Source organism: Pholcus phalangioides, unplaced genomic scaffold, assembly GCF_987345545.1.
Source record: "Pholcus phalangioides strain wild (caught in Gottingen) unplaced genomic scaffold, Ppha-v1.0 ptg000007l_1, whole genome shotgun sequence".
Lineage (NCBI taxonomy): Eukaryota > Metazoa > Arthropoda > Arachnida > Araneae > Pholcidae > Pholcus > Pholcus phalangioides.
In genome coordinates, this window is record NW_028301600.1 from 15,842,560 (window position 1) to 15,868,537 (window position 25,978).

Here is a 25,978-nt window from a genome sequence, read left to right on the forward strand (position 1 = left end):
CACATTCTTTGGTAGGCTATACTTATTCTTGTTGATTCTGCATTGCTACCGCAGGAAGTCCCACATCGAGGGTTTAGGACACCAACCCCTCGGTGAGTACAAAAGAGGCTGCCGTTCGGAATTGGCAATAAATTGTAAGTCCCGGTCTAGTTAGCCCTCGTGTGCAGAAAATGACCGTGGTGCAACCAAAATGATCAAATGATCTTGTTGATTCTGAATGTTTTTTCAGTGAAATAATAGGTTAATTTGGCTTAACATTCAAAATAATCCTCTCAGTCTTCCAACTCTTCCTCTCTGTCAACATTAGGATAAAAAATAGAATATACTAAAACTTGCAAGAAAATACAAAAAAGAGAAATTTCCAATAAAATAAAATCTAATACAAAACCGAAATAGGAAAATATACCGAAAATATGATGAAAAATCTTGATCCAGATACTTTACCAAACATTGCTATTGATTTCCATTTCTAAATAATTTAAACCTGTTTCTGCCTCTATTGAATGTTTGGAATTTAGTTTCTTTCCTCAACCCACTGGCTGATGATTTAAAGATTTATCGAAAGTCCGACGGTTATTGATTTTGTTTGCAATGTAAAACAGCACTTTTATAAATATTGATTCCCGCTTTCCATTACATAGACTTCGGTCAAACAACAATGAATAAATAAACTAAACGAATAAATTATTTTTCTCTACTCATTCTATATTTTAAACCCAGAATCTGGGTTTTAAATATAGAATGATAGACTTTTTATTCAAATAATTGTACATGTACTTTAACTTATTTTTTTTTTTACTTAGATAAGACAATCATAATCTTTTATATGGGCAGCAGGGCCAAAACTAGAGGGGGGCAACTGCCCCGGGCGGTAAAATTTAAGGAGCTAATATACTATCATTAGGGAGCTATACTCATCGAGAGGTTGATGCGCTAACCCCTCAATGGAGAACTCCCTGCAGTAGCAATTTTTTCTGTGGTCATGTCACCGTTTCTGTTGTACCCGTGTCAGGAAAGTCCCTGACAAAGACGAACCGGATATCGAACTCGCGACACCTCTATAATCATCCTTTGGTACTTTAGGCGAGTATCCTATCGACCTGGGCTACCGCGCCCGTATAAAAGATAAGGTGATAAGAATGTAGGTACACAAAGTTAAATTTCTTTTCACCCTCACCCTACCTTTTCTCTTTCACTCTCATAAGAAAGATACACTGGCGTTTGGACGCAATATTGCGTCCTTTGATCGTAAAGTGGTTAAATCACATTCACAAAAAATCGTCATTGGACCCGAAAAACGGAACATAGGGACTTAAAGGATTCAAGTTATCTTGCCGATTCGACTGATACAATGTTTAGTGAATTTCGTCTTTTCTATGCCAAGAATGAAACAATTTACATAACGCATGTGACACCATTTCAAGAAGAAAAAAAATAACACAAGCAAATTACTTTTTTTCCTGAAAGTTTCGTAGGAATATTTTTTTCACCAAAAATATATTTTTTTTTTCATAATCGTGGTTGAAATTCAGCAGATAAAAGAATTTTTTGGGAGTCCGAGATAGGGAGCAAAAATCCAGGACCCTCTTTGAAACTTGGAAGCTATGAATTTTGCCTTTACGCACAAGGCTGGTAAAAAAAATTAAGTTCTTTTCGAAAACGAGAGAAGACGATGTACTGCAGCGAAGTAAAACTTCGCTAATAGTTCGGACAGCATCTGCTTGGGAAAAAAATTGTAACTCTGGTTGGAATTTTTTGTTATTCATTTGGTTGGAATAAAACACAAATATCACACAAGTTTTTTTTTTTTTTTGCTGAGAGTCTGTTCTTGTTTTTCACGTTAGTTTACAGAAATCTGCAAGCACATGAAGTGACGCAGCTAGGACGTGAAGATACATTATTTTCTCAGCAAGTTAGAATTACAGTGCGTATAAGGACAGAAGTAGTTCTATCTCTATGGTATATTTCGATTAGTGCACATGCCTGGTATAAAAAAGGACCAGGGTTCGATTCCCGACAGAGTTTTTCTTTCCAAAGTTCATCTCTTTCTCTTCGATTTGCTGAAAATATTTTACCACAATCATTTCCGTGATTCGAACACTAAGAAAGTGCACGATTCGTTTTCAGAGCAAGGTGGTTCGGGTGTGAATAAGATTTAGTGTGCTATGCATAATTGGATGGCATGTGCCTGATGCTAATCGTATCGACACATTGTGCTGCTTTCCTAAAAATAAACTAAGCTGCAATGCAGCATCCCGTATGGCCAACAACTGCATCTACATTACCTTTGTATTTTTTCTTTTCACATTACTTTTTTTATACACAACTTATTTCTTTGATTTTTATTAATAGATTTGATTATTCGAGCCCCACCGTCACCACAGTAGTGGTCGGCTGAAGTTGGGTTTCTGTGGTTCCCAACTTCAAGACGCAAATGCGAGCCGATCTCCCCGTTAAAAAGTCTCGCCACAGAGAGCAACAGTCCTACAAACAGTACAAATATTCAGTCATTACACTTCACTTCTGAGATATAGATGGCAGCACTGAAAAATCATACACAACACTAGATACGCACTCAGACTGTTAGGTACACATACTTACACTTCCGGCACAACTCACTAGGTAGTAAATTGCCCATGGCGATAGACCTGAGTTGTGCTCGGCTTGAAAAAAAAAAGAAGATTTGATTATTACTTATATGCTTTACTTTTTTGATAAGTCGACAAAACGGATTATGCTGTTTGAACCAAATCATCCAAGCCTTTGGCGATAGTCGCCAAACATAACAGCCGAAGACTCTTCTTTGGTATAAAATGCTTATAAAAATACTTCAAAAGTTCTAGATTCGGGTAAAGAGGACGTGGCACTGAAGTGCTATGTCATTGGTGTATCATCAGATGAAGGTACGACAAGATGTCGAAGGGGGTTCTGGTGCCAAAATGCTCACGATGGTACCAGTGCCGTCTTAACGCATGAGCCCACCCGGGGGCCTCAAGAGAAAAGGGGCCTCACAAAAATAAGATCCGGTAAAAAATTTCTAGAATTTACCAGTTAGGGCCTCAGAAAAACCACTTGGCCCGGGGGCCCCCGATGCTCTTAAGACGGCCCTGGATGGTACATGAAATTCGTTGATGGTACTTGATTCGTTCAGCCTCTTCTACAACACTGGTTAAACAATAAAACACGAAAACAAAACGGTTGATGCCCTCAAGCACTGTTCCTTATTGATTGGTAGCAAGAAATTTCATGGCCTTTGCCCTTCGCTTCGATTGCAGTGACTCTTGATCAGAAGTGGCAATGACTACGATGGAGTAGAGAACGAAGCCACTGGATAACTAAAGAGAGACAAATCACATTTTCGGACGAGTCTAGGTTCAATCCATGCTCATGCTCGCAAGTGACGTGGTGAGAGGTACCGCGAAAACTGTATTTAGGAACGCCATACTAGACAAACGTCCAGCGTGATAGTATAGAGTGAAGTATTAAATATCATTCACGAAATCGTCTGATACGCATCACTGGCGTACGCAATTGGGTGGGGGGAGGATTAGTACTCTTCTTGTGTCGAGATTTCAGTGATTTTTTTTCAAGGGGGAACCCCCTCCCCCCTAATGGGGGAAAATCGTATACCTATGAACGGAAAGCAGATCGTTTGGCCGTCGGATGTTTGGTTCATTACAAAATACTTAATTATTCTTTAATAATAAGTTTACGAATACTAAAATTTAGCTGTAATTAATTATAGTCTTATTTAATTAATATTTATTCCAAATATATCAATAATAAAATGAATATAAAATATTGCATGATATATATATATCACAATATCAAGTTATAAGCATATAGCAGCGGAAACTATCTGCAAGAAATTATTATCGGTATCGGTGTAAACTCTCCCTCGGTACTTGTTGCCATTCCCAAGCCTTCTAGAACGTTGAGAGGCTTTCTTAGTTTCGTTAGCAACGTATCTATCGAACCAATAAAGCTGACCGTCACGTGCAAAAATTTCTTTGTTGCGCTTTGATAATACTACTTCAGCCATGTTGATATAAACAAAAACAGATGTTGCAATGACCAATGCTTGCAATGAAATGAATGCTTCATCCTTTCTCCTCGTGTCAAAACAATGCGCAGATTACTCACGTCAAAACGGCGGAGTCCAAACGTTATGTAGCTATATGCATTGGCGTACGCAGGGGGGGGGGGAGCTTCTAACCCCCTCAAGCCGAGATTATAGGGTTATTTTACAGGAAAAAACGTAAACCCCCCCCCCCCTTCGAGAAAATTCTACATACGCCTATGCTTCTATGAACGCATCCCAGTTACATTGAATAGAAAGAGGTATGCCAGTGACATTTTATAGAAGCTGAACACTAGTCCTACTTTCAGTGACTCAGTTTTCAACAGGAAAATTCTCGTTCTCACGTAACAAAGTAGTTCAACAGATCTTTAAATGTGTCGAACTTCTTCCTCAGCCTGCACACTCGTCAGATTTGTCACTTATTAAAAATTTGTGGAATCTGATCATGCGATCACAACGGACAACCTGCAACAATGGACGATATGAAAGAGCATATTGAAAGGCATCATGGAATGACATCAGACAGTCGTCAAATCGCTTTTTGATTCGATGCCACGCCGAGTACTAACTACTGTATTTGCGTGCGGTAGAGTGGACAAACTACTAATTTCAGGGTACTTCAAGAAAAAGTTTTATAGCTGATGGTGTTTTGCAAAACCAATAAAGTACATTCCATGTTATATTTAAAATTACAAACACAAAAACTGCAGAACGAACATCAATATTTATTCTCTCTCAACAGACACATACATAGAATGTAAACAAAATAAAACAACTACAGTAACATGTCATAAAACAAGTACAGTATTAACAAAATTCCTGTCAAGTGGCAGTAACAGAAAATAACATTTGAAAATTCTGATATCTCTTTGGTATTTGTAACTCAAGCAACCCAACAAATTCCTATCCCATATATGGAAATACACTAGTGAATTGCACCATGCTCTTTGTGGTGAATTATTTTAACATTTGTGTCCCAACAGATTATACTACATACTAACACACACAACATGGAGGTTTTGCTACACATAAATACCCAGCACAAGTCTAATAGAGATATAAGCAGGAAGTACTGATATTGACTGAAAATACAATTATCACTTACACTTGACAAAAGACAATTTGATTACGTAGTAGATACAAGAGAGGGAGAAAAGCTGTAAAGCTGTTTTGCTTACCCATAATACCTAGGTACAAGAACAGTATATTAAGAAAAACCCTATCAAAACATATTTCAGCTATAATCTCTCTATTTCTACTCATACAAAGAAATAAAGACCACAAAACACAAATTTTTATATCTGTGGCCCCCACAAGGGTAGGGCTGACAGGGCTCCAGCCCTGGGGCCCAGGAGATGATTCTCATCATTTTATGTTTTTTCAAGATATAAATTCATCATAAAGGGGGCCCGTGAAAGTCTGGTCTGGGGGGCCCACAAAATATTCTAGCCTAAGGGCCCTGCTCCAGGATGTGGGGGCAATGTGGCAATCATCATATGTGTAAAACATAGCATAGTTTTCTATGTTATTTTAAGGTCATCTTCGACAAAGTTTTGAAAAAAAAATGGAATGCATAACCAAGTTTTGTTGGGTACACAAGCAATACACGGAATTAGAAATATAATGGAAGAAAACCTCCAAAACATGGAGTATTGTGTGTAAATATATATACCGTGGAACCTCTCTATAACTGACACCCATGGGACTGAAAATTTTGTCGTAATAGGTGGTGTGAAATACTTTGAATCCTTATTCCATGGGATTTAAAAAGTGTCCACTAATGGTAGTTGCCTATCATGAAAGGCTCCACTGTACATACAGTATGATTACCCTCCAAAATTGCACATACGTTACATCTTAAAGATTCATAAAAACTCTTATGAAAATTATCCACAAACAATTTTATAAACATCAAAAATGATAACATTATAACAAACATGCATTTTTTTGTGTATAAATACATTCTATTGCAGTGCAAAACCCACACTACAATAGAAAAAGGGTTTGTCTGAACAATAATTATTTGAGTAAAGAATAAAAACAAAAGATAAAAAGAAGTATTTGAAAATTAGCATATTTTTATCTATATATGATCATTATACTTTCAAAATATTTTCAAAAGATATTAGGTAAGTGCAAAATTCCACCCATTTTTCAGGTAGAAAAAATAGGCAAAAAAACAAACAAACAAAATGAGAAAAAAAGTAGCATGCCTATGCTTTCAAGTAATTGATATACGTGTTTCGACTTTTAGCCATCTGTCTGATTGTAGATTTACCCATCAGGTGCAGATATTATTGCACAACAATGAATGCACACTGTTGATACTGCAGAATCCCTAAAAAAAGTTCTTACAAAACCCAAGGGTCTGTGGAACACCAGTTGGAAACCCATTTCTATATCATCTAAAGTTTGCAGAGCAAAGGAATTCTGTAATGATTGAAAAGAGTGGTAGCATGAATGAACAAGGTTAGGGAAATTCACTGGACTAGGCGAAACTTTAAAACCAAAATCCAGTGAGTTTTGTTGAGATTAAAGTAGCACAAGGTCTAGAATTATCATGATGAAAGATAGTGTGTTTGTTAATGCTTCATTAAGGATAAGAACCTATTTCTACCTACAATTTGTTCCAAAAATGATTCTTTTCTACAATAACCCTTTCAGACCAAGTATGCACAAGAAAAAAAAAGGGGGGGTTTTCTTTTTTTCTCACTGTAGATATTCTTTTTTTGACTTCAGCCCAGACTTCAAGGATTATGAGTGTTTTATCATTGAAGACAGGGCTTAACTCCCCAGGGTTAAAAAACCCCACATACATGAGTACTGGGTCTGAAAGAGATGAGAAAACAAAGACACATTGTTAGCATTCCTATCTGTCACTGCTTTGCAGACAACTACTGTGGAACTGGGTAACTCAGTTTAATGACAAACAGAAATGCATTGCGATTCTGGTGCTTCATGGTAAACCAACTTGCATTTTTAATACAGAATATGATATTCCATGCACAGGTGTTGCATGGAGTAATAAAATCCTCAACGATATTCAAATGGAAGATGTGGAGGTCCTAAATCTTATAAAAAATGCATGTGCGCGCAAAGTACCAGGACCACATGATATCTATCCTAGGGTCCTTAGGGAATGTGCTAATGAATTGTTCGGGCCAGTCCCGCAGATGTACAGGAGTAGTGTTGCTGAGGGTATTGTTCCAAGGAATTAGAAACTTGCTAATGTTGTTCCAATATTTAAAAAGGTTAGTAGAGAGGCTGTGTCCAATTATCGTCCAGTGAGTTTGGCTCACTCTCTAAAATTTTAGAGATTATCAAAAAGCAATTGGTGAAGTGGATAGAAGAAAATAATGTATTGTCCGATAATCAGCATGGGTTCAGGAAGGAGAAGTCATGTGTGACTAACCTCCTTCGCTTCTATGATCATGTGATGAAAGCTTTAGGTAAGGGCAAAAATGTAGATGTTGTTTACCTTGATTTCCAGAAGGCATTCGATCGGGCCCAACGTGGTAAACTCTTGAAGCATTTACACGAGATTGCGATTGGGGGTAACTTGTTGAATTGGATAGAATCATGGTTACGAGATAGGTCACAACAAGTTATGGTGAACGGGGAATTCTCTGGTTGGACAAGCATCAGAAGTGGAGTTCCTCAAGGAAGTGTCCTTGGCCCCATACTTTTTGTACTTTTTATCAATAAACTTGATCAGGGTATCGACGGGATTGCTAGCAAATTCGCAGATGACTAATGGGGGGTAATCAGGAATCAAAGCGATAGGGAGTTGCTCCAGACTGACTTTAACAGGATTGCAGCATGGGCAAATGAATGGAGCATGAATTTTAGCGTTGACAAGTGCATGGTCACTTATTTTCGTTTGAACAACCCACGTTTCTCTTATAAGTTGAATGGGGTCACTATCCCGGATGCAACTAGGGCAACCGATTTGGGAATCGTCATTGACGCGCAGCTTAGGTTTTCTGAATATTGTTCAGCAGTGGTAAAAAAAAAGCTAACAGAATGCTCGGTCTTATTTTCAAAAAAGTGTCTTCGCGTCTGTGGTTCTGCATGGCTATTTTTATTATTTGAGAGAAGAATTAGTGGAAGAATTTGATTTCATCTGAGTAATAGTCACGCCTTCAAATATGACTCCTATTATCCAGTCAGTGATCCATGGATCAGCAGGTCATTTCAATCTACTAGCAGCTCTACATCAGAGAACTTTTTCAAAGATATTTTACTATACTTTTTGGGCATAAAATAAGTCTCAATGACTTCTTAAAATAATATTTTAATATTTCTACATCCATATAGCAAATTTTGTATTGCATTTGCTATCATTAACAAACCTTAGCAGCAAATATTTTACAGAACTATGAATTTGGCTTGGAGAATATTGTGGCCAGATTGTGTTGAAGGCAGAGATTTTGAGGGCTTTGACACTGGGATTATAAATGCTATTAATGAAACCATTAGACATGGCCCTAGCATTGTCTTCATTTTGTATCTTTCATTCTATGGTTATTTTTTCGGTAACCTATTTCTGGACTTTAGTTTGGAATTTTGGAGTTTCTGATGTCATAGCTGAGTGTTATGACCTTGATTGTAAGGACACAAGTTTGACTGTATATATGCTCCAGTTATTGCTGATTCTATGGTTATGGTGCATTGGTTATCAAACTTGCCTGAATTGTAAGGGGATGGTGGTTCTGATAGGTCCATGTGTTTATACATGATCAGTTAATAGAACAACTCATTTGACAGGATAGTCTTTTTTCTCTCTATGTGCCCACAATAATGACAGATAATTCAACCTGCTTGTAGGGGCAATAATTGGTGAATGTTTTTGCAAACTGGTAATGGCACGCTTGATGTCTCATTTTGGTTACAATAGAATATGGTAAGCTAATACATGCATTATAATGAGAAATTTTCTAGGTCAATTAAAAGGGATTTTTCCCAATTTGGATACAATCTGTTTTTGTCTGATCAGCCAAATTGCTACAATTAGTTAACAAAAAGACAGCGAGAACCCTGGTAAGATGTGAATATAAAATTAAATTACAGAGAACATTTGTCCCACAGTCAGAAAACAAAGTCTAATAAAAACTAAAATTCTATTTGTCCCAAACTACAACTTTGCCTGATTTCAGCCAGTCAAAAAATTAGAAAACCTAAATGATGAATAGATGTTGCATGAACTGAATGATAATCAGAAATGACAACACTTGAAATCCTGATTTTCTGAGCTCTTGCCATTCCAGACATTTTAGGATGATATTGTAATTAATGTATGAAAATAATATTCTGTAACACAAATCAGAAGCATATCATTCATTATATCATTCACTTGAATGAAGCAGCTAAACACAGCCTGGAACTTGACTTTAAGAGAAATCTGTTGGTGATACTTTTGGTTGTTTAACTCCGAAATTTAGAGTTGCAGTTCAAGTCTTCAAGAGTGATAAATGGAAAATCTTCATAAACCTATAATATATATCAGACTTTTCTGCTGCTAGATTTATTTTGAATGGTAGTAATACAGAAAAATGTCTTCCAAAAGGAATCCAAAAATCTTCACTACTCACCCAATACTGCAACTTTGTTCCTTTTATACTGGCAGCGAAAATTCTGTGAAAGTAATCAATGACCTAAAGGTAACTGGCACTTACAATTCAAGATCTTGAATTCAGTTTATTACAATTCAAATTCTGATGAGTTGAATATTTGTTCAAGTCAATGTTTTATGGATAGTTAGATGAGTCAAACTACTGATAACTCAGTTTTTCATCAGACTTTATGTATTCAATTATCAAGATTTGACTGCACTTTGGGAAATAAAATGTTATTTTTTCTATTTGTCTCATTTAAAAAAAAGCAGCAAACTTCATACTTAACGACAAAATAAATTAAAAAAAGTTTAGATAATTAGATAAAAAGTTTAAAATAAATTAAAACAAGATTCCACAACGCTTTTTTAAAAACAAATGTAATTTCATGATTAGTTTCCTCTGAAAATGATTAGAAGAACACAACATGAGGGAAAAGCACAGATGAACACTTTTCTTTAATATAAATTATGACTAATGTAAAAACAATGGTATCTGCAATATGATGCCACATAAAAAGGCACTGGAATGGATATCATGCTGTGCATGTCTTTTACTATCACATGTCTCTACACTTTATGGACTGTTTTCTCTTCTTTAGGAGGTAGAAGAAGAGAAGGTGCAATCTGTCTTGCTTTGATGTACAAAAACACTCCAAATATCACAATGGAAGTACCTAGACCACTCAGGAAAGTGACTTTGTTCCCAAACACAAGGACAGATAGCCATATCATGAGAGCTCGCTTCACAGTATTGGCAACACTAGAAAATTATATACATTTGACACGATTTCAGCAAAATATATAACTACAATAGCAAAACAGAATATTCAAACATACTGAAAAACTTCACATAAATTAAGCATGTCTTTTCATATCAACCACTTCTGTGCACTTGAATGGTGTGCACTTGAATCAATTTGAAACAAAATTTTTTTGCTCAAAATCAGCATTTGGATAGCAGATGACAATTTTTACTTAAAATCTTTGTTTGTAAATTCAGAACGAAAAAGCATTTCTCTTTGAGTAATGCTTGGTAGTAGTTCCTTTTTGAATATTTTTTAAATAATACATAAAGATCAGATTTCAGAGCAATAGAAAAGAATGTGACCTAATTTACTCTCTTCCAGCAGGACTAAAACAGACATAAAGGGGAAGCACTTGATGCTTTACATCTTGTATGCACTTTTACATACCTCATGAGAAAGTGTTGTGATCTGTGTTTTTGCTAGCTCTGCAATATTGTGCAACAATATTAACAGAGATGTCATTAACGCAGGGCTGCAACTAGATGCTTGGTCAGCCGGGGCAAGTATGTATTTTGGCACCCCCTCATAATATTGAAGGAGAGATTAAAGAGTGAAATTTGCACCCTCTCTAGTACAGTGCCCAGGGCACCAGACCTGCCTGCACCCCCCCCCCAGTTACAGCCCTGTGTTGACATGCTATAACGCATCAAATACCCGAAATTTCGGGAAAGGAAGCATAAAAAAATTTTCTCAGCGTCTTCCGGAGCGCATTCTCTCCTAGTTCCAAGATGAAAAAAAATAGAGAGAAAACCTACACAACGTTTTTTTCCTTCTTATCACGATCGCACGTGACCCTGAAAAAGTGGTTTTGCTACTTTGTATACTGTACTGTACTGTATTGATATACATACAGGTTGTTGAAGATATTTAGTTTCCCTTAATGAGGGGCCGTGTACAGAATTTTCAAAGAGAATTTCTGAGTTTTTACTCCCCTACAGATTTTCTCTCCTCTGGTTATATATCGCGAATTAAGGAAGTTTCGCAGCTATCTGCCGGCATTCAAAGACAGCGTCTATATGCCATAAATTCACCTTGTGTTTACAAGATTGCGAATGCACATTTTCGAAATATCATAAAGGATTTGGGACGCCTGTTCAAAGTGTAAAAGATTTTCCGAGATCATTCAAAAAAAAAAGTGAATCTGTAAAAACTCTACCTTGAATATTCAATTTTGTCATCTAGCTGCTATGCTGTATAGTCCTCAGATCACGAGAAGAGTTACGCGAACCCCCCTCTCTGCAGAGGGTCCATTTCGGCACGGCAAAAGGATAAAAATTATCCGCCAGTAAAGGCTGTCTTGGTGGAAATCGGTTCTCTCTGTTATGAGGGTATTCTTCACGCTTCAGTGAACTCAGTCAGTCTTCACGCTTGAGTGAGCTATGCTTTTTGTGTTGGTGTTTGTTAAAAGATGTACTCGAAAATTGTTATAAATTTTGGAAGTAAATTAAATTTTTTAATTTAAAAAATTTGAATTTTTATTAAATTTAATATTTTGAACTAAAATATTTGATACAGAAAAAAATTCGTATGGAGTAGTGATCATTTAGTACACTGGTGAAATAAATTAAGAGAATTTGCATATTTTATTGAATTTCATGAAAAGAACTGAACTAAATGTAAATCCACTGCTTCTAGACAAAAATGCAAATCTTGTATGCAAATACGTAAGCGTACACGTGTGTGTAGGCGGAGCCAGTAGAGAAACAGGCTTTATAAGCGCGCGTAAGTTAAGATGCATTTCGTTCGCTAGCACACCTCGGTGAATTTCTTGGTGTTATTTTGCAGCAATCGGTTAATTTCAAATTGTAACAGTAAAAATGAGTAACCACCAACGTTTAGATGATGGAATGAGGTGGCGAATTGTGGGGAGGCTAGAAGCAGGCCAATCCCAAGTACAGATTTGTAGAGAGTTCAATTTAACGCCCAGCGTCGTGTGTAACTTATGGAAACAGTTCCAGGATACCGGATCCATCGAGAGAAAGCCTGGGCAAGGTCGTCCAAGAGTCATGACAGCCAGAGAAGACGCCATTTGTCGATTATAGCGAGGCATAACAGGAGTGCTACAGCTTCTCAGCTCTCTCGTGACTTGTATGCAGCCACAGGAACCCATGTATCAAGGGTGACTGTTTCCAAAAGACTTCATGAGAGAGGGTTGTTTGCAAGAAGACCTGCTGTTTGCGTCCCGCTCACTTCTACGGACAGGAGAATCCGTTTATCATGGTGCAGAGAGCATAGAGATTGGAGTATGGATCAATGGGCAACCGTTCTCTTCACTCATGAGTCCCGGTTTAGCCTAAGCACCGATTCTAAGTATGTTCATATGGAGATAACCAGGGACCCGCTACCTACCCTCCAATGTCTGCAAAATCGACCATTATTGTGAAGGAGGTTTAATGGTCTGGGCAGGCATCATGTTGGATGGCCGCACACCTCTCCATGTCTTTGAAAGAGGCACTGTGACTGGTGTGAGGTATAGGGATGAGGTCTTGGAGCCCTATGTTTGCCTTTTCAGGGGTGCAGTTGGCCCTGAGTTCATTTTAATGGACGATAATGCGAGGCCACATAGAGCTCTTCTGCTCGACTATTTTCTAGAGAGTGAGGATATTCGCCGGATGGATTGGCCAGCCAGATCCCCAGACCTCAACCCTATAGAGCATGTCTGGGGCGCTCTGGAGAGGGCAATTGCAACTCGCAACCCCCCTCCGTGAACCATCCAGGGAATGAAAACAGCGTTGCTAAACGAGTGGGACCAATTGCCACAGGAAATGATAAACTGCCTTATTTTAAGTATGAAATCACGCTGCGAGACCTGTATATCTGTAAGAGGGGACCATACCCCCTATTAACCCATCTATTAACCCATTTTTTTATTTATTCTGCAACCACTGTTTCATACCTTCCGACTCCAATGAGTGTTAGGCATGATCATGCGTGTGTATTACAATTATTGAACGGTTATTTGTTTTGTATTGTATCAATGTATGTACATATCAAATTTCATTAAAATCGGTACAGTAGTTCTAGAAATAATCGACCAAGTCTGCAGTTCTCTTAATTTCTTACACCAGTGTAATAGAGGGAGTAAAATTACTTTAAATTAATAATTTAATACAAAAGGAGTATTATTAATATAATAATAATAACTTATTACTACTGTAAATTATATGGCATTTTCTTCAGTTTAATTTCTATACTGCAGCAAGAGAATGCCACCTGCTAGCAATTAGCCTTTCTTCTTCTGTTTACCTTCTCTTATAGCCATATCATCGTCTTTTTTCCTTTTTTACTTTCTCGACAGAAGCAACTCATATGGGCTTTTTAAACAGGTGATAAATGCAGTAGTGACAAATAAAAAGATTGAGCATGCCTGCTTGTCAAGTTTGCAGTTACGGCTATAGCCACCTTAAGGTCATGTCCCCCCAAGGGCAGGGCTGACAGGGATCCAGCCCTGGGGCCCTGGATGATTCTAATCATTTTTTACAACTATAAATTCATTTTAGAGTGACCCGTCGAAGATTCCAATCTGAGAGCCCGGCTTCAAGATGTGGGGGCCATGCTTAAGGGCATCGGAAGAATGATCCTCTCATGCTGCAGCAGGGATCCTGGCTGGGATCTCTCACTGGCTGTCCATTCTGAATTTACAGTGTGGAAAAAAAAAGAAGAAAATTATAAGAATTCTCCTATAGGCTGGATTTTGTCAGCCCATCCTTCGTCTTCAGCTCGTCTGCCACTACGAAGGTTACCATCAAGGTCCATGGGTTCGAATCTGGGCATAGAACATTCGAAGCAAGTTCTTTACCTACCGAGCCTAGGCATCACCACCTAGAGATAGAATGACTTCGCACTCTGCTTGTAACGTCAAGTAAGTAGTCCATTTTCCCTCAGAATATTCAGGGGAAAAAAATTCCCTGCTCATGCCAGTATCATCGTTGCGAGGAAAAGAAATGATTGGGCTCAGAACTGGCGATTTTTATGCCTCACATCCAATCACTATGCAGTATTTGTGAGTCAATCAGGTATATTCTACGCCAAAATAAGAAGAAACGAAATAGGATGCTGTGTTTCAAAATGTGGCAAACTTGCTAGGTAGTCTGAATGACGTTTATGGCAAACACTGCAGAGACCTTCTATCTCTAGGTGGTGATGGCCTAGGGCGACCACTGATGGATGGGACCTTCATTTCCCACCCAACTCCACTGGTTGGAAATTACCGTATGGCGATATATGACCGGAGTTGGTGTGCTGTGTAGTAGCCCATCCTTCTGGGGGCCATGGTCGAAAATGTTTTATACAGGCAGTGTTTGGCTTCAGCTTGAAGCATGGAACTGATTATTAAAAAAAGAATGGAGTTTTCGACCCCTTCTGCGGAATAAAAAATATATTTTTGTATTAAAATAATGTGCCGTAAGTGCTCGAGCAGCCGGGCCGTCTTAAGAGCATCACAGGCTTTCCCAGGCCAAGTGATTTTTCTGAGGCCCTACCACATAAATTCTGGAAAATTTCAACCAGATCTTATTTTTGTGAATCTAATACGACAATGCCTTAAGACGACACTGTCGAACAGCTGGTGTTTACACAACAAAAACACTGCAATGACGACGTTATCGAGAGCACTGCCGTGGCACTTTTAGTGAAATTTCTAGGAGGCCAAAATAGCGCTAAAGACGCCAAACGGGAAAGCGCCATAGCTAATGCGCTATTCTTGATGGGCAGTTGCTTTACCTAAAAGTAAATAATAGAATCGTCTGACGTGACATAGCCAGTGTTCTTCTCGTGATCTGTGGACTATAGTCATCGTTTCACATCGCAAAAGTCACTGGTGTGTATGCAGAATCGGCTTTAGGAGGGCCAGAAGGATTTCTTCCACAGAAATTGTGGATCATTAACGCTCAAAAAGAATTTTAAATTAACATAGTATAAAAGACTATTTTCTCCAATATTTTAATTTTCTACAAAAATATTTTTCATTTTCTTGGGGTGGGGATGCCTCTATAACCCCCCCCCCCCCTCCCAATTTTGCCTTTGGTGAAAATCCGTGTTTGGAACCTGTGATTGCATATTAATAATTGGCTAAAAATATGATTTTCTAAGGTTTTCCAATTTCGGGTTGGGGCTATTCCTTTGAAAAAAGCTCTGGTCACCACGAAAATCACACAGACCTACAACACAAACATGTATACATTAAATTTCAAATCCATGAAAAACCAATTTGGAGGATAGATTCAGGGCCGCAACTGGGGGGGGGGGGAGAGCAGGCGGGTCTAGTTCTTCCCAGGTTCTGGACTAGAGGGAGCGCCGAATTCACCCTTTATAACTGCTTCTTCTACATTACACTGGGTGCCGAAATGTGTGCTTGCCCCATTTGAGAAAGTATCTAGTTGAAGCCCTAGATAGATGGATGGCAACACCTACTGAACACAAAACACGCTGAATGCTGGGGCACACACAAACACACTTGAGTTTCACCAACACAAATCTGACATAGCTCCCATATTCATGTGTAAAAATATGTGGCAGTTAAATGGCGACAGATCAGAGTGGTAGACCAACTGGGAGGGAAAATAAAATCATTCTACCAGGAAATCGCTTTGCAAGAATTGGTATGAAATCCTTGCTCGTAAGAGAATCGGAAGATAAGTGCCTTAGAGAGTGTGTGCTGAGAGAGAAAAAAATCTCATTTGCTTTTTAAATTTAAATCAGAAGATATTATTGAAAGAGCTAAGATTTTTTTAAAGAAATGAAAAATCAATCCAAAGGGAATTTATAGATTGATTTATTAGTAAATATATAAATGTGTGCCTCTATAACTTTTAATTACAGTGGATCCTGTTTATAACGATTTAAAAAAAACTATCATAAAAAAACATTGTAAGTAAGGAAACACTTTAAATGGGAAATCTTAATAAGAATTACTTAAAGTTGAAACCATGAAAATCAGTTGTACTAAGTGGAAAAATGTTCTAAATAGGAATGTTATAAGATCAACTGTATATTTGGTGTAGATTTGTTATATGTGCTACATTCCATATGTTTAATTATCATTAACAGGCTTCTTTGTAAGCTTTTCCTACTAGTAGACAATGAAAGTAAATTAACCTTTGGATAGAACATGTTTTTAGAAATGAATCATTTGATTCACAGAGATACCTCCTTCTTCTACCCAGAACATGACCTGCTGCTGTCCAATGAAGAGATATAAGCAGGTGATGAAAAACCTGGGACATGCTGGAAAAAAAATTCATAGAGATACCAGTGAATTATGGGGAGGGGGACATACTTTTTTCCAGATAATTTTTTTTCGAGAGGGACCCCCTTTTACTCAAAAGGGACCCAGATTTTTTGAATAACCTGGGTCCCGGAACCCAGGTAAATTACAGTGGCATCTCTGATATTAAGTTAGTTAAATATCAGAGCATACTCTATGAACATCTTATTCACACAGAAATGGCAACATAACCACAGAAAAAGATTGCTACCGCAGGGAGTCCCACATCAAAGGGTTAGTGCACCAACCTCTCGATGAGTATTAAAAAAAAGCTGTCATTCAGAATCAGCAAAAAATTGTAGGTCCTGGTCTAATTAGCCCTCTCCTATAATAAAATAAATGTTATTGAATGACCAGATGAAGACTACTACCAGCCCAACGGAGACGCTTGAATGTCTACTGGATTATCACCTTGGTGAAATAATTCTAATAAATATTAGTTATTATTAACCTACAAAATCAAACTCTGGTGAACAGATTAGGCCTACCTTGGAACCAGTAGACACCTTACTAGCTAACATGATAGTTGAATATGACAAATGCGCCAAAGCCTTGAGGGGATTCTCTCATTTCAAGTCATCAGGCACAGATGGAATATACCCTATCTTTTTGCAAAAAGAATGGGCAGTTATTGGCAACAATTTGATTCGTCTCTACAAAGCCAGCCCAGCTTTAGGATACATACCTAAAGTATGGAGAAGCTACCAAAACCAGGAAAAGACACCTATTATAAATCATCCTTCAGAATGATTACATTATCTTCCTTTCAACTGAAGTTATTGGAAAGATAAATACTTTGGCATCTTCAAAATATTCCCCATTTAATGGGCAAGATTAATGAGAACCAGCATGGTTTTAACACTGGGTACTCTACTGACTCTGTGCTCTTCATTAATTGATCTGGAGAATTGAAAACACAATTACCAATGGACAATTTGCTATCGGTATTTTTCTGGAGCCTTTGAGAAACACACACGTTACTTTCGACTCTGTATGTAAGGCATTAATAGATTATAACATTCCACATATGATAATCAGATGGATTGATCATATGCTCAGGAACCAAACAATTACTACCCATGTTCTTGATGCCCAAGCTGAAAGAACTATCAGGAAAGGTTACCCACAAGGGGGAATTATTTCTCCATTTTTATGGAACACAGTCTTCAGCTCCTTGATCTCTGATCTAATAAAAGGACCAGGATATACTCAGGCTTATGCAGAAGATCTAGTCATGCTCATCCAAGGGCATGATTTATCAACATTGGGAATCTGCTCAACAAATTTTACTCTCTGTTAATAGATGGGGTGATAAACACCAACTAGTATTTTCTACAGAAAAACCAAACTAGTGGTATTTTCATGGAACAGAAAATGGGAACTTGGAAATCTAACCCTCAAGGGACAAGATCTTCCTACATGTGACAAAGTGAAATACCTTGGATGCCATTTGGACTCTAAGATCTCATGGAAATTCCATATTTAAGAGAGAGCTAAACCGGCCACTAATATACTTATGCTATGCAAAAGAATTATTGGTAAAACCTGGGGTTTAAACCCTAAAACCACCTAGTGGATTTATATCGCTATTGTACACCCAATGCTGAGCTATGGATGTGTGGTATGGCATCAGGAGTTAGTAAAGACCTCTTATGGGACTGTCCTACAAAAAGTGCAAAGATTAGCATGTATTCTGATCATAGGAGCTCTACCCAGCTCCCCTTCAATTTCCCTCAAAACTGCTCTCAAGCTGCCACCTCTAAGATGTTATCTACAAGGAGAAGCTTTTAAGACCATGCACAGGCTTGAAAAAAAACTACCTGGTGCAACCAACCCTATATAGGACGCAAACCCTATTTTAAAAACCATTTTGACAACTGTCTACTGGGTAAAGTAGAAATTCCTTCGCTACTAATGCCGAAAGACTCCTGTTCGAAAAAAAAAATTTACTAAAAATTACACTATTCACACATACTCGGGAGAAACAAAATTGCTGACATAATTTATAACATCCCGACTGGAACTATCGAATGCTACACTGATGGCTCCAGGATAACCAAAACTGGGGCTAGAGCAATCTTCTGCATCTCTAGAGTGGATCATAACTACCATAAGATACATCTGTATCTTGGTGAAACGACTACAGTTTTCCAAGCTGAAGTACTTGCAATAGCCATGCTAGATGGAAACCTTATTGCTAAAGGGTATCAAAACAAACAAATCATTATTTTATTTGATAGCCAAGCAGCATTAATGGCTTTTGACAACTTTTTCAAATTTCAACTGTGTGCCAACTACTGAACTGATATGTTGAATAACTTAGTAGCACTTGACAACAACATCAACCTTTACTGGATTCCTGGACATTTAAATTTCCAGGGAAACGAACTTGCAGACCAGATAGCCAAAGAGGCAGCGAACTTGAAGCTATCTGGATCTGAACCTTTCTATCCTGTTTCAATGTCAACCATAAAAGGAGATGTCAGACAATGGATATAAAATAAACATTATCAGCAATGGAACTCGAGGCAGTACCGCAGACAGGCAAAACTGGCCTTGGGAATCAAATCAAATATTGCCAAAAACTTCTTTCACTGAATAGAAAACAGATTCAACAGGTTATACAGATCATCACTGGTGATGCTAACCTAGCAAAACACCTACACAACTGTGGCTATGAAGACTCACCCATTTGTCCTGTGTGGGGAGAGGAAGATGAAACTACACTTCACTATGTGGGATGATGTCCCGCCTTCTCTATCTCGAGAAGGAAGTACTTTGGTGATCATCAGGTGACACCAAGTGAAGTAGTAAATGCAGCCAGAGCATTTACAACTTGATAAATTTTCTTAATTATACTAAACACCTGGACCATGGTGAGTATTAATTCTCTGCTCTAACTTGAACTCTCATGTGTTATTTTCCAATAACTTCATGTTGAGTTCTTGGCTATATCCCCCCCCCCCCCCTAGGATACATCTTCTACTTCTTTTCTTAAAAAGAGCATCACAGACAGGAGCAGCCTCTTCATTTATTTAGATATGGCCTTTACCGGTTGCAGTTATACTATAATTTCCCACATACAGGAGTTCAGTAAAATGGTAACAGTTACCATACCATTCCCAACGCTGTTGCAAAACCTCTGGGAAATTTCCATAGTATGCTGTTACTTCACACCTACATGTGTGATCCACAATTAATGTTATACTACTTGGTGTCAGAGCAATAGACAAAATTGCCTCAGCTCTACCCGCTTGGGACACCACAGAATGATGATGAGGCTAATTAGCCCTTGCGTGCAGAAAATGACCATGGTGCAACAAAAATGATCATCTTATTTCATCTATGAACTTCCTCTGATGCAGGGTTTAAGCTACGGTCGCATTTTCCGCAAAATGCGAAAGAAAATCTTAGAATGCGATAGTAATAGTCACTTTCGCAAAAATGCATACAGGAGGTACAAAACGAGAAGACATCCAACCATAAATTATTAGCATTGTAGCATTTTGCTAAAGCTTTTCTTCCATTTTCCCTTTTTTGCTAAAGGAATTTTTATCTAGCTTAAACCCTGCTCTGATGGCACACTCAAATCAAAGTTGATAGTGCTAAGATACATTAATCTAAAACTGTAAAAATTTATTGAAAGAGCGCGCGCGCGCGAAGAGTCATTTTAAACCCTTCTTCTATCTGACAAAAACATTTTGTGACAAACATTGGTATAAATCTGGCCAAAAATGAGAGTGGCAATATTCAAGTGCAATCAATCAATTTTGGCAAAAATACAAAATTTAACATTTTCCCCAGTTATAGCTAGAAAAAGTTTGTTCTTTCAGAAATATGCAAAATAAAACAAGTTTTGAGAGTGGGATGAATTTATCTTTCTCAGGCCAATAGATGAAAGAAAGACATTTTTTTTTTCTGGATATTATGCCAAGGTGAACTCCGGAATAAGAGTCACCTTGTCTTTGCCGGGAATCTAACCGTCCCCTGGCAAAATAGGTGAGCGCAGCATCCATATACACCACTGAAGACACGATCAATCCTTCCTGTATATGGTTGGAGTGCTTGTCCAGTTTGCAAGATGACTGGGTTTGATTCTTGGCAGCAACAAGTTAACTTTTCTTTCTGAGTTCACCTCGGCATAATATTCAGAAAAAAATTGTCTTTCCTTCAAAACAATTTCATTACTGTTGACAAATAGTGGCAAGATATTAAATTTTCAAGTTTCAGTGGAGGTTGTCCACACGTTGAACAGCAAAATACAGATGTCAAATTCCTATTTGACTAAATAATGAGATATGGGTTTCAAATAGGTCTTTGATGTCAATACATTATGTGATTATGATTGATGTTTCACTGTTTTAAAAAGAAATTATCAATAAAATTTAATAAATTAATTTTTTGCAACCATGTGATTAATTTTATTAACTATAAAACTATATCAGAACTTAACATCAAAACTATAACAGAATTTCACTTACTAGTGAATTACAAATAAATAAGATCGAGTGATATTAAAGGAGGAAAAGAGTCCGCCTCTGATCATTCCAATTAATATTTTTTGCATCAATCCCTTTGATAACAAGCAAAAAGATGGCCTTCAAGCAAAAAAATATTTTTTTTTAATTTTTTTAACATTGAAACTAAAAACCTCTCATAATTTTTGTTGTATGGCGATGAAACTTATTTAGTCAAAATACTTTTACCCCTTTATTAAAAAAAACTTTTACCTTTGTATCTTGCAGTATATAGGCAAATTTTTTTTTAGATATGACTATGGGCTTGGGGAAAAATATAAAAGTTAAACTTTGCAATTTCTAAAAAAAATTAGTTTTTTTTCATATAAAAGTCCTATATTACGAATATTTGCTTCATTTGAAAAATTTTTGTCTACAACTAACAGTTCAGAAGAGAATTCCTAGGTAAGGAATTTCTGGGAATGATGTATATGTATACTCCTTCTCACACACACACACATTTCATTTATTTTTTAATTTTATGAATACAGTAGACTCTCGGTAACTCGACACCCTAAAAGTATCAACAAACATGTCGACTTGAGCGAATCTCAAGTTAGCTGGGCTTCACTCTAAATTTTTGTCTGATCGTTTTTGTGTACGTAATTATATACATTCAAACAATTTGATTAAATAAAATGTTAATTCTCTCATTAATTTTAATTCAGGGTTGTTTCATAACAGAATCAAAACATAAAAAAATTTACCTCATGAAAAATAATCAAGTATATTTGTTTGTTTTTTTTTCCACAGAAAAAACAAAAATTCTTCTACATTGTTCAGTTTATCCCGCGATTGTTCGGCTTTTTCCTGAGTGTGTAGGAATCGACGTATCACATCTACAGCTTTTAATGCATCATGGCGAGATGGTGCACATACTTCTTCATCTGAACTTTCTGATTCTATTTCTTTGGAACATAAAGCACTTCCTCCTTGATTGATTGATTCTAGAATATCGTCGTCTTCTGAAAGTCCTGAAGTTACAAGATCAAAGTCAACGTTCACAAATTCATCCTCTATAAAATCACCTGTAGCATTATTTATGCTTTCTCCACACGTGATTTGAGATTAATCTTCGGATAAATTATCGTTCTCCAAAGACTTTGAACAAAACCCAACATGACGAAAGTAGTTCCGAATCATGGCACTCGTGACTGACTTCCATGCAGAATCAATCATTTCAATAGCATCTGAAACAGAAATTTTTACGTCCATTCCAACATCCACAAATTTTTTTGGTCTGTAATTTTCTGTAAAAAGTTTTCATACTTAGGATAATTCCTTGATCCAGTGGTTGTGAAAGTGCTGTTGAATTAGGTGGTAAAAAGTATAATTTCATTGTAGAAAGGGCATAGGCGGAGATAGACTCTGAAGTATGGGGCGGGGCACGATGATAATTCATATATGCATATATACATTAGATCAGTCAACTTCACCTTTGACGTTGGGGGGGGGGGCATCTCCACCCATGAAAAAGGGCCGTTATTTTTGGATGAGCTGTGCAGTTTTATCCAAAATAAATAAAACTTTTATTTTCTCACTTGAAAATTTTCTATCTAACTTCCTCAACCATTGTTCGAAAATCTCTGATGTCATCCATGCCTTTTTGTTGCCATCATAGTCCACAGGAAGAGTTAACATTTTCAAAGCACTGCAGGTTTTTTAATTTTCCGATAACTAACAGTTTCAATTTTTCAGAACTGTCTGAGTTTGCAGCCAAAAGAACTGTCAAATGATCTTTGTGTTTTTTACTTCCTTCACATTTTTCGCCTTTGAAGACAAGCGTTTGGTTAGGCAAAAGGCGAAAAAATAAACCTATCTCATCACAATTAAACACATCTGCATCTTTATACCCTTCTATATCATTGGTTTATGAATATCATTCAGAATATCATTCTTCCAATTTTCAACATTTTCTTGGGATACAGATATGCTCTCTCGTAAACTTTCTTACAAACAATGCCATGGCGCTCTTTGAATCGGGTCAACCATCCACTGCTCTCAGTAAAATCACCTTGATTGAGACTTTTTGCGAAATCCTTTGCTTTCTCTTGAATTATTGGTCCAGATAATGGGATTGAGTGAGATCAAGCGGATTTGAACCACAAAACAGTTGCTTTTTCTACGTCACTGAAGTCTGCTTGGTCCTTAAGAAGATTCAAATGCTGACAAAATTGTTCCCTTGTTTTTGGCAAATGTTGAAATAGTGTTCCGTGCAACTCCATATTCTTTGGCGAGTTTTACCCGATTCTAGTTTTTTCAAAATTTGAACTTTTGACTTTAAACTTGGTGTGAAGTTTGCATGGAGCCATTGTATTCACGGCCGCCGATACTCAATATGAAAAGCAAATGACATATTCAGCGTCTAACCAGGCTTTAGCTCTTTTTCTTTTACTCCTTTCCCAAGAAATCGTAAAACTGAGTTCCACCGAAAACATTCTTTACAACAAACAATATCAAAACTCCCAATAGATAAGATTTTCATCCCTATTGGATGTTGACAATATCCACACTTTTTTTTGACTGTGAAAAGAATGAAAGACCTTTTTGGAAACTCCACTAAAATGATAAGCCAGCCAACAGGTTTCAAACATTCATTCTTCACATACCCCACCCCCAATGCAAAAAAGGGATCCATCATAGAGAACAAAGAAACAAAGGATTGTCAAAGTACCCACGAACAATGTCAAAAAATTCTTAGAACTGGTAACAGAAGGCCAATTGTAAAATCCAGTCGTGGTGAAAGGACAAAAATCGTAGTCAACTTAAGCGGAGTTAAGCCAAACATGCGTCAAGTTAGAGAGGTTTTCCTACATTGAAATTAGTATTGTGCCAACTAAGGGAATAATAGATGTCGAGTTATCCTTGTGTCAAGTTACAGAGAGTCTACTGTACTTTCGTCAGCACTGAACTATATCAACAAGTTCTTAATTTTTGAGAGAGGAAAAATTATTGAATAAAATGTTCATACTTTTTAAAAACAAGTTTTTGCCACAATAGTGTGCCAACCCCCAAAGCAGAATATGCCGAAATCTGTGACTTATGTTGCGGAGCAATCGAAAAGAATTTTAATAAAAGTTTAGAAAACACTATTATCAGAATTTTAACAGCAGAACATTTGCAGTCAACCGAGGGCTTGTTGCAGAACAGTGCAAAACATTCTGCTTTGGGGATCCTAATTATACAGGGTGATTACTTAATTACCCTTGCTACATTTTACTGGCGAACCGTTGATCCTAGACACATACTTCCAATTAGAAAAAGCATCCAAATATTGTGTAGAACTCAGATACATCATTCATGTTGCAAGGGGTTGTAGAGTCATCAAAATAAAAAATTGACTTTTTATACGGACACTCTTTCCTCAGAAATCCAATTAGAAAGTTGTTGACCTGTCTCTCCTGAGGAAAAAAAAATCCCATGTTTCTAAGTGCAATATTTGCAGAGATGTTTGAATTCAAACATCTCTGCAAAACACAAAAGTTAAGAATGTTTATGGTTTTCCCCAACTTTCCTCCAATTTTTAAATTCAAATATCTCTGCGAATGAAACATGGGGTTTTTTTTTGCCTCAGGAGAGACATGTCAGCAACTTTCTAATTGGGTTTTTGAGGACAGGGACTTGTCTGTATGAAAAGTTAATTTATTTTTATTTTAATAACAATACAACTCATTGCAACATGAAAGACATATATGAGTTCTACATATTATTTGGATATGGTTTGCAATTGAAAGCATGCCTCTAGGATCAACGGTTTGCCAGTAAAATGTGGCAATCTTATAGATGCACCCCGATCCACCATTAAGTTATACCAGAAATAGTAAATCTGACGCTACAGTTCTGTGCTCAGCATGTACGCTTGAGGGGCGAGATAGGATAAGTCTCTGAGTCTAGGAGTGCCATAGAGGCCACTCTCTTAATGTCTGTTGCCTGGTTTCTTGCTACAGATACAGATCTATAGCCTTTGCAGTGCTTGACTAAGCTTCACCCTACAACAGTAGGCTGCAGCAGTAAAATGTGGCACAAGGGGAATTAAGTAATCACCCTTTATAATAATGTGACCATGGAAAGATAGCCTTTGACCTTGTATGACATTCATCACAAAAAAAGGTTCATTCTTCAGTATGGAGAAACAGGGGAAAAAAGAAAAATATCCTCCAGGAGGGGGTTTCTGCTAGAGTTATTTTTCCCCCCATTTCTGGAAAATGAACCGTAATTTTTTGTGATGAAGATCGTATAAGATCAGAGGCCATCTTTCCATGGTTACACTACATCTAGCATGCTGGCAATGAATGTGCATTAATGATAATTTTATTCTATCAAGTGTCATAGAAAATCAAAAAAAATCAACCATAAAGACTAAGACTCAATATAAACTGAAGAGCCAAAAAAACTGGTACAGCCATGCGTATGCAAATAAAGAGATATGGAACCTATCAGAGTACGATGATGCAATCGGCAACGCCTATATAACACAACAAGTGTCTGGCATAGTTGTTAGATCGGTTACTGCTGCTACAATGGCAGGTTATCAAGATTTAAGTGAGTGATTCTTTATCTCCGAGGTAGCAATGAAATTTGGATTTTTACGTATGACCATTTCACGAGTGTATCGTGAATATTGGGAATCCGGTAAAAAATTGAATCTACGACATCGCTGCGGCCAGAAAAAGATCATGCAAGAACGGGACCAAC

General features: G+C 37.3%; 1 protein-coding gene across 3 annotated transcripts in view; it reads right to left on the bottom strand.

Annotated features, from left to right (window-relative positions):
- Positions 1 to 4,786: 4,786 nt before the first annotated feature.
- The window catches only part of LOC149084976 (solute carrier family 35 member E2A-like), a 40,056-nt gene continuing 18,864 nt past the window's right edge, over positions 4,787 to 25,978 (bottom strand). For all 3 annotated transcript variants that reach the window (XM_089232718.1, XM_089232720.1, XM_089232719.1), the window contains exon 7: positions 4,787 to 10,455. In XM_089232718.1, the coding sequence (XP_089088844.1) occupies positions 10,263 to 10,455 (193 nt within the window). In that variant the 3' untranslated portion in view covers positions 4,787 to 10,262. The remainder of the gene's footprint in view (positions 10,456 to 25,978) is intronic.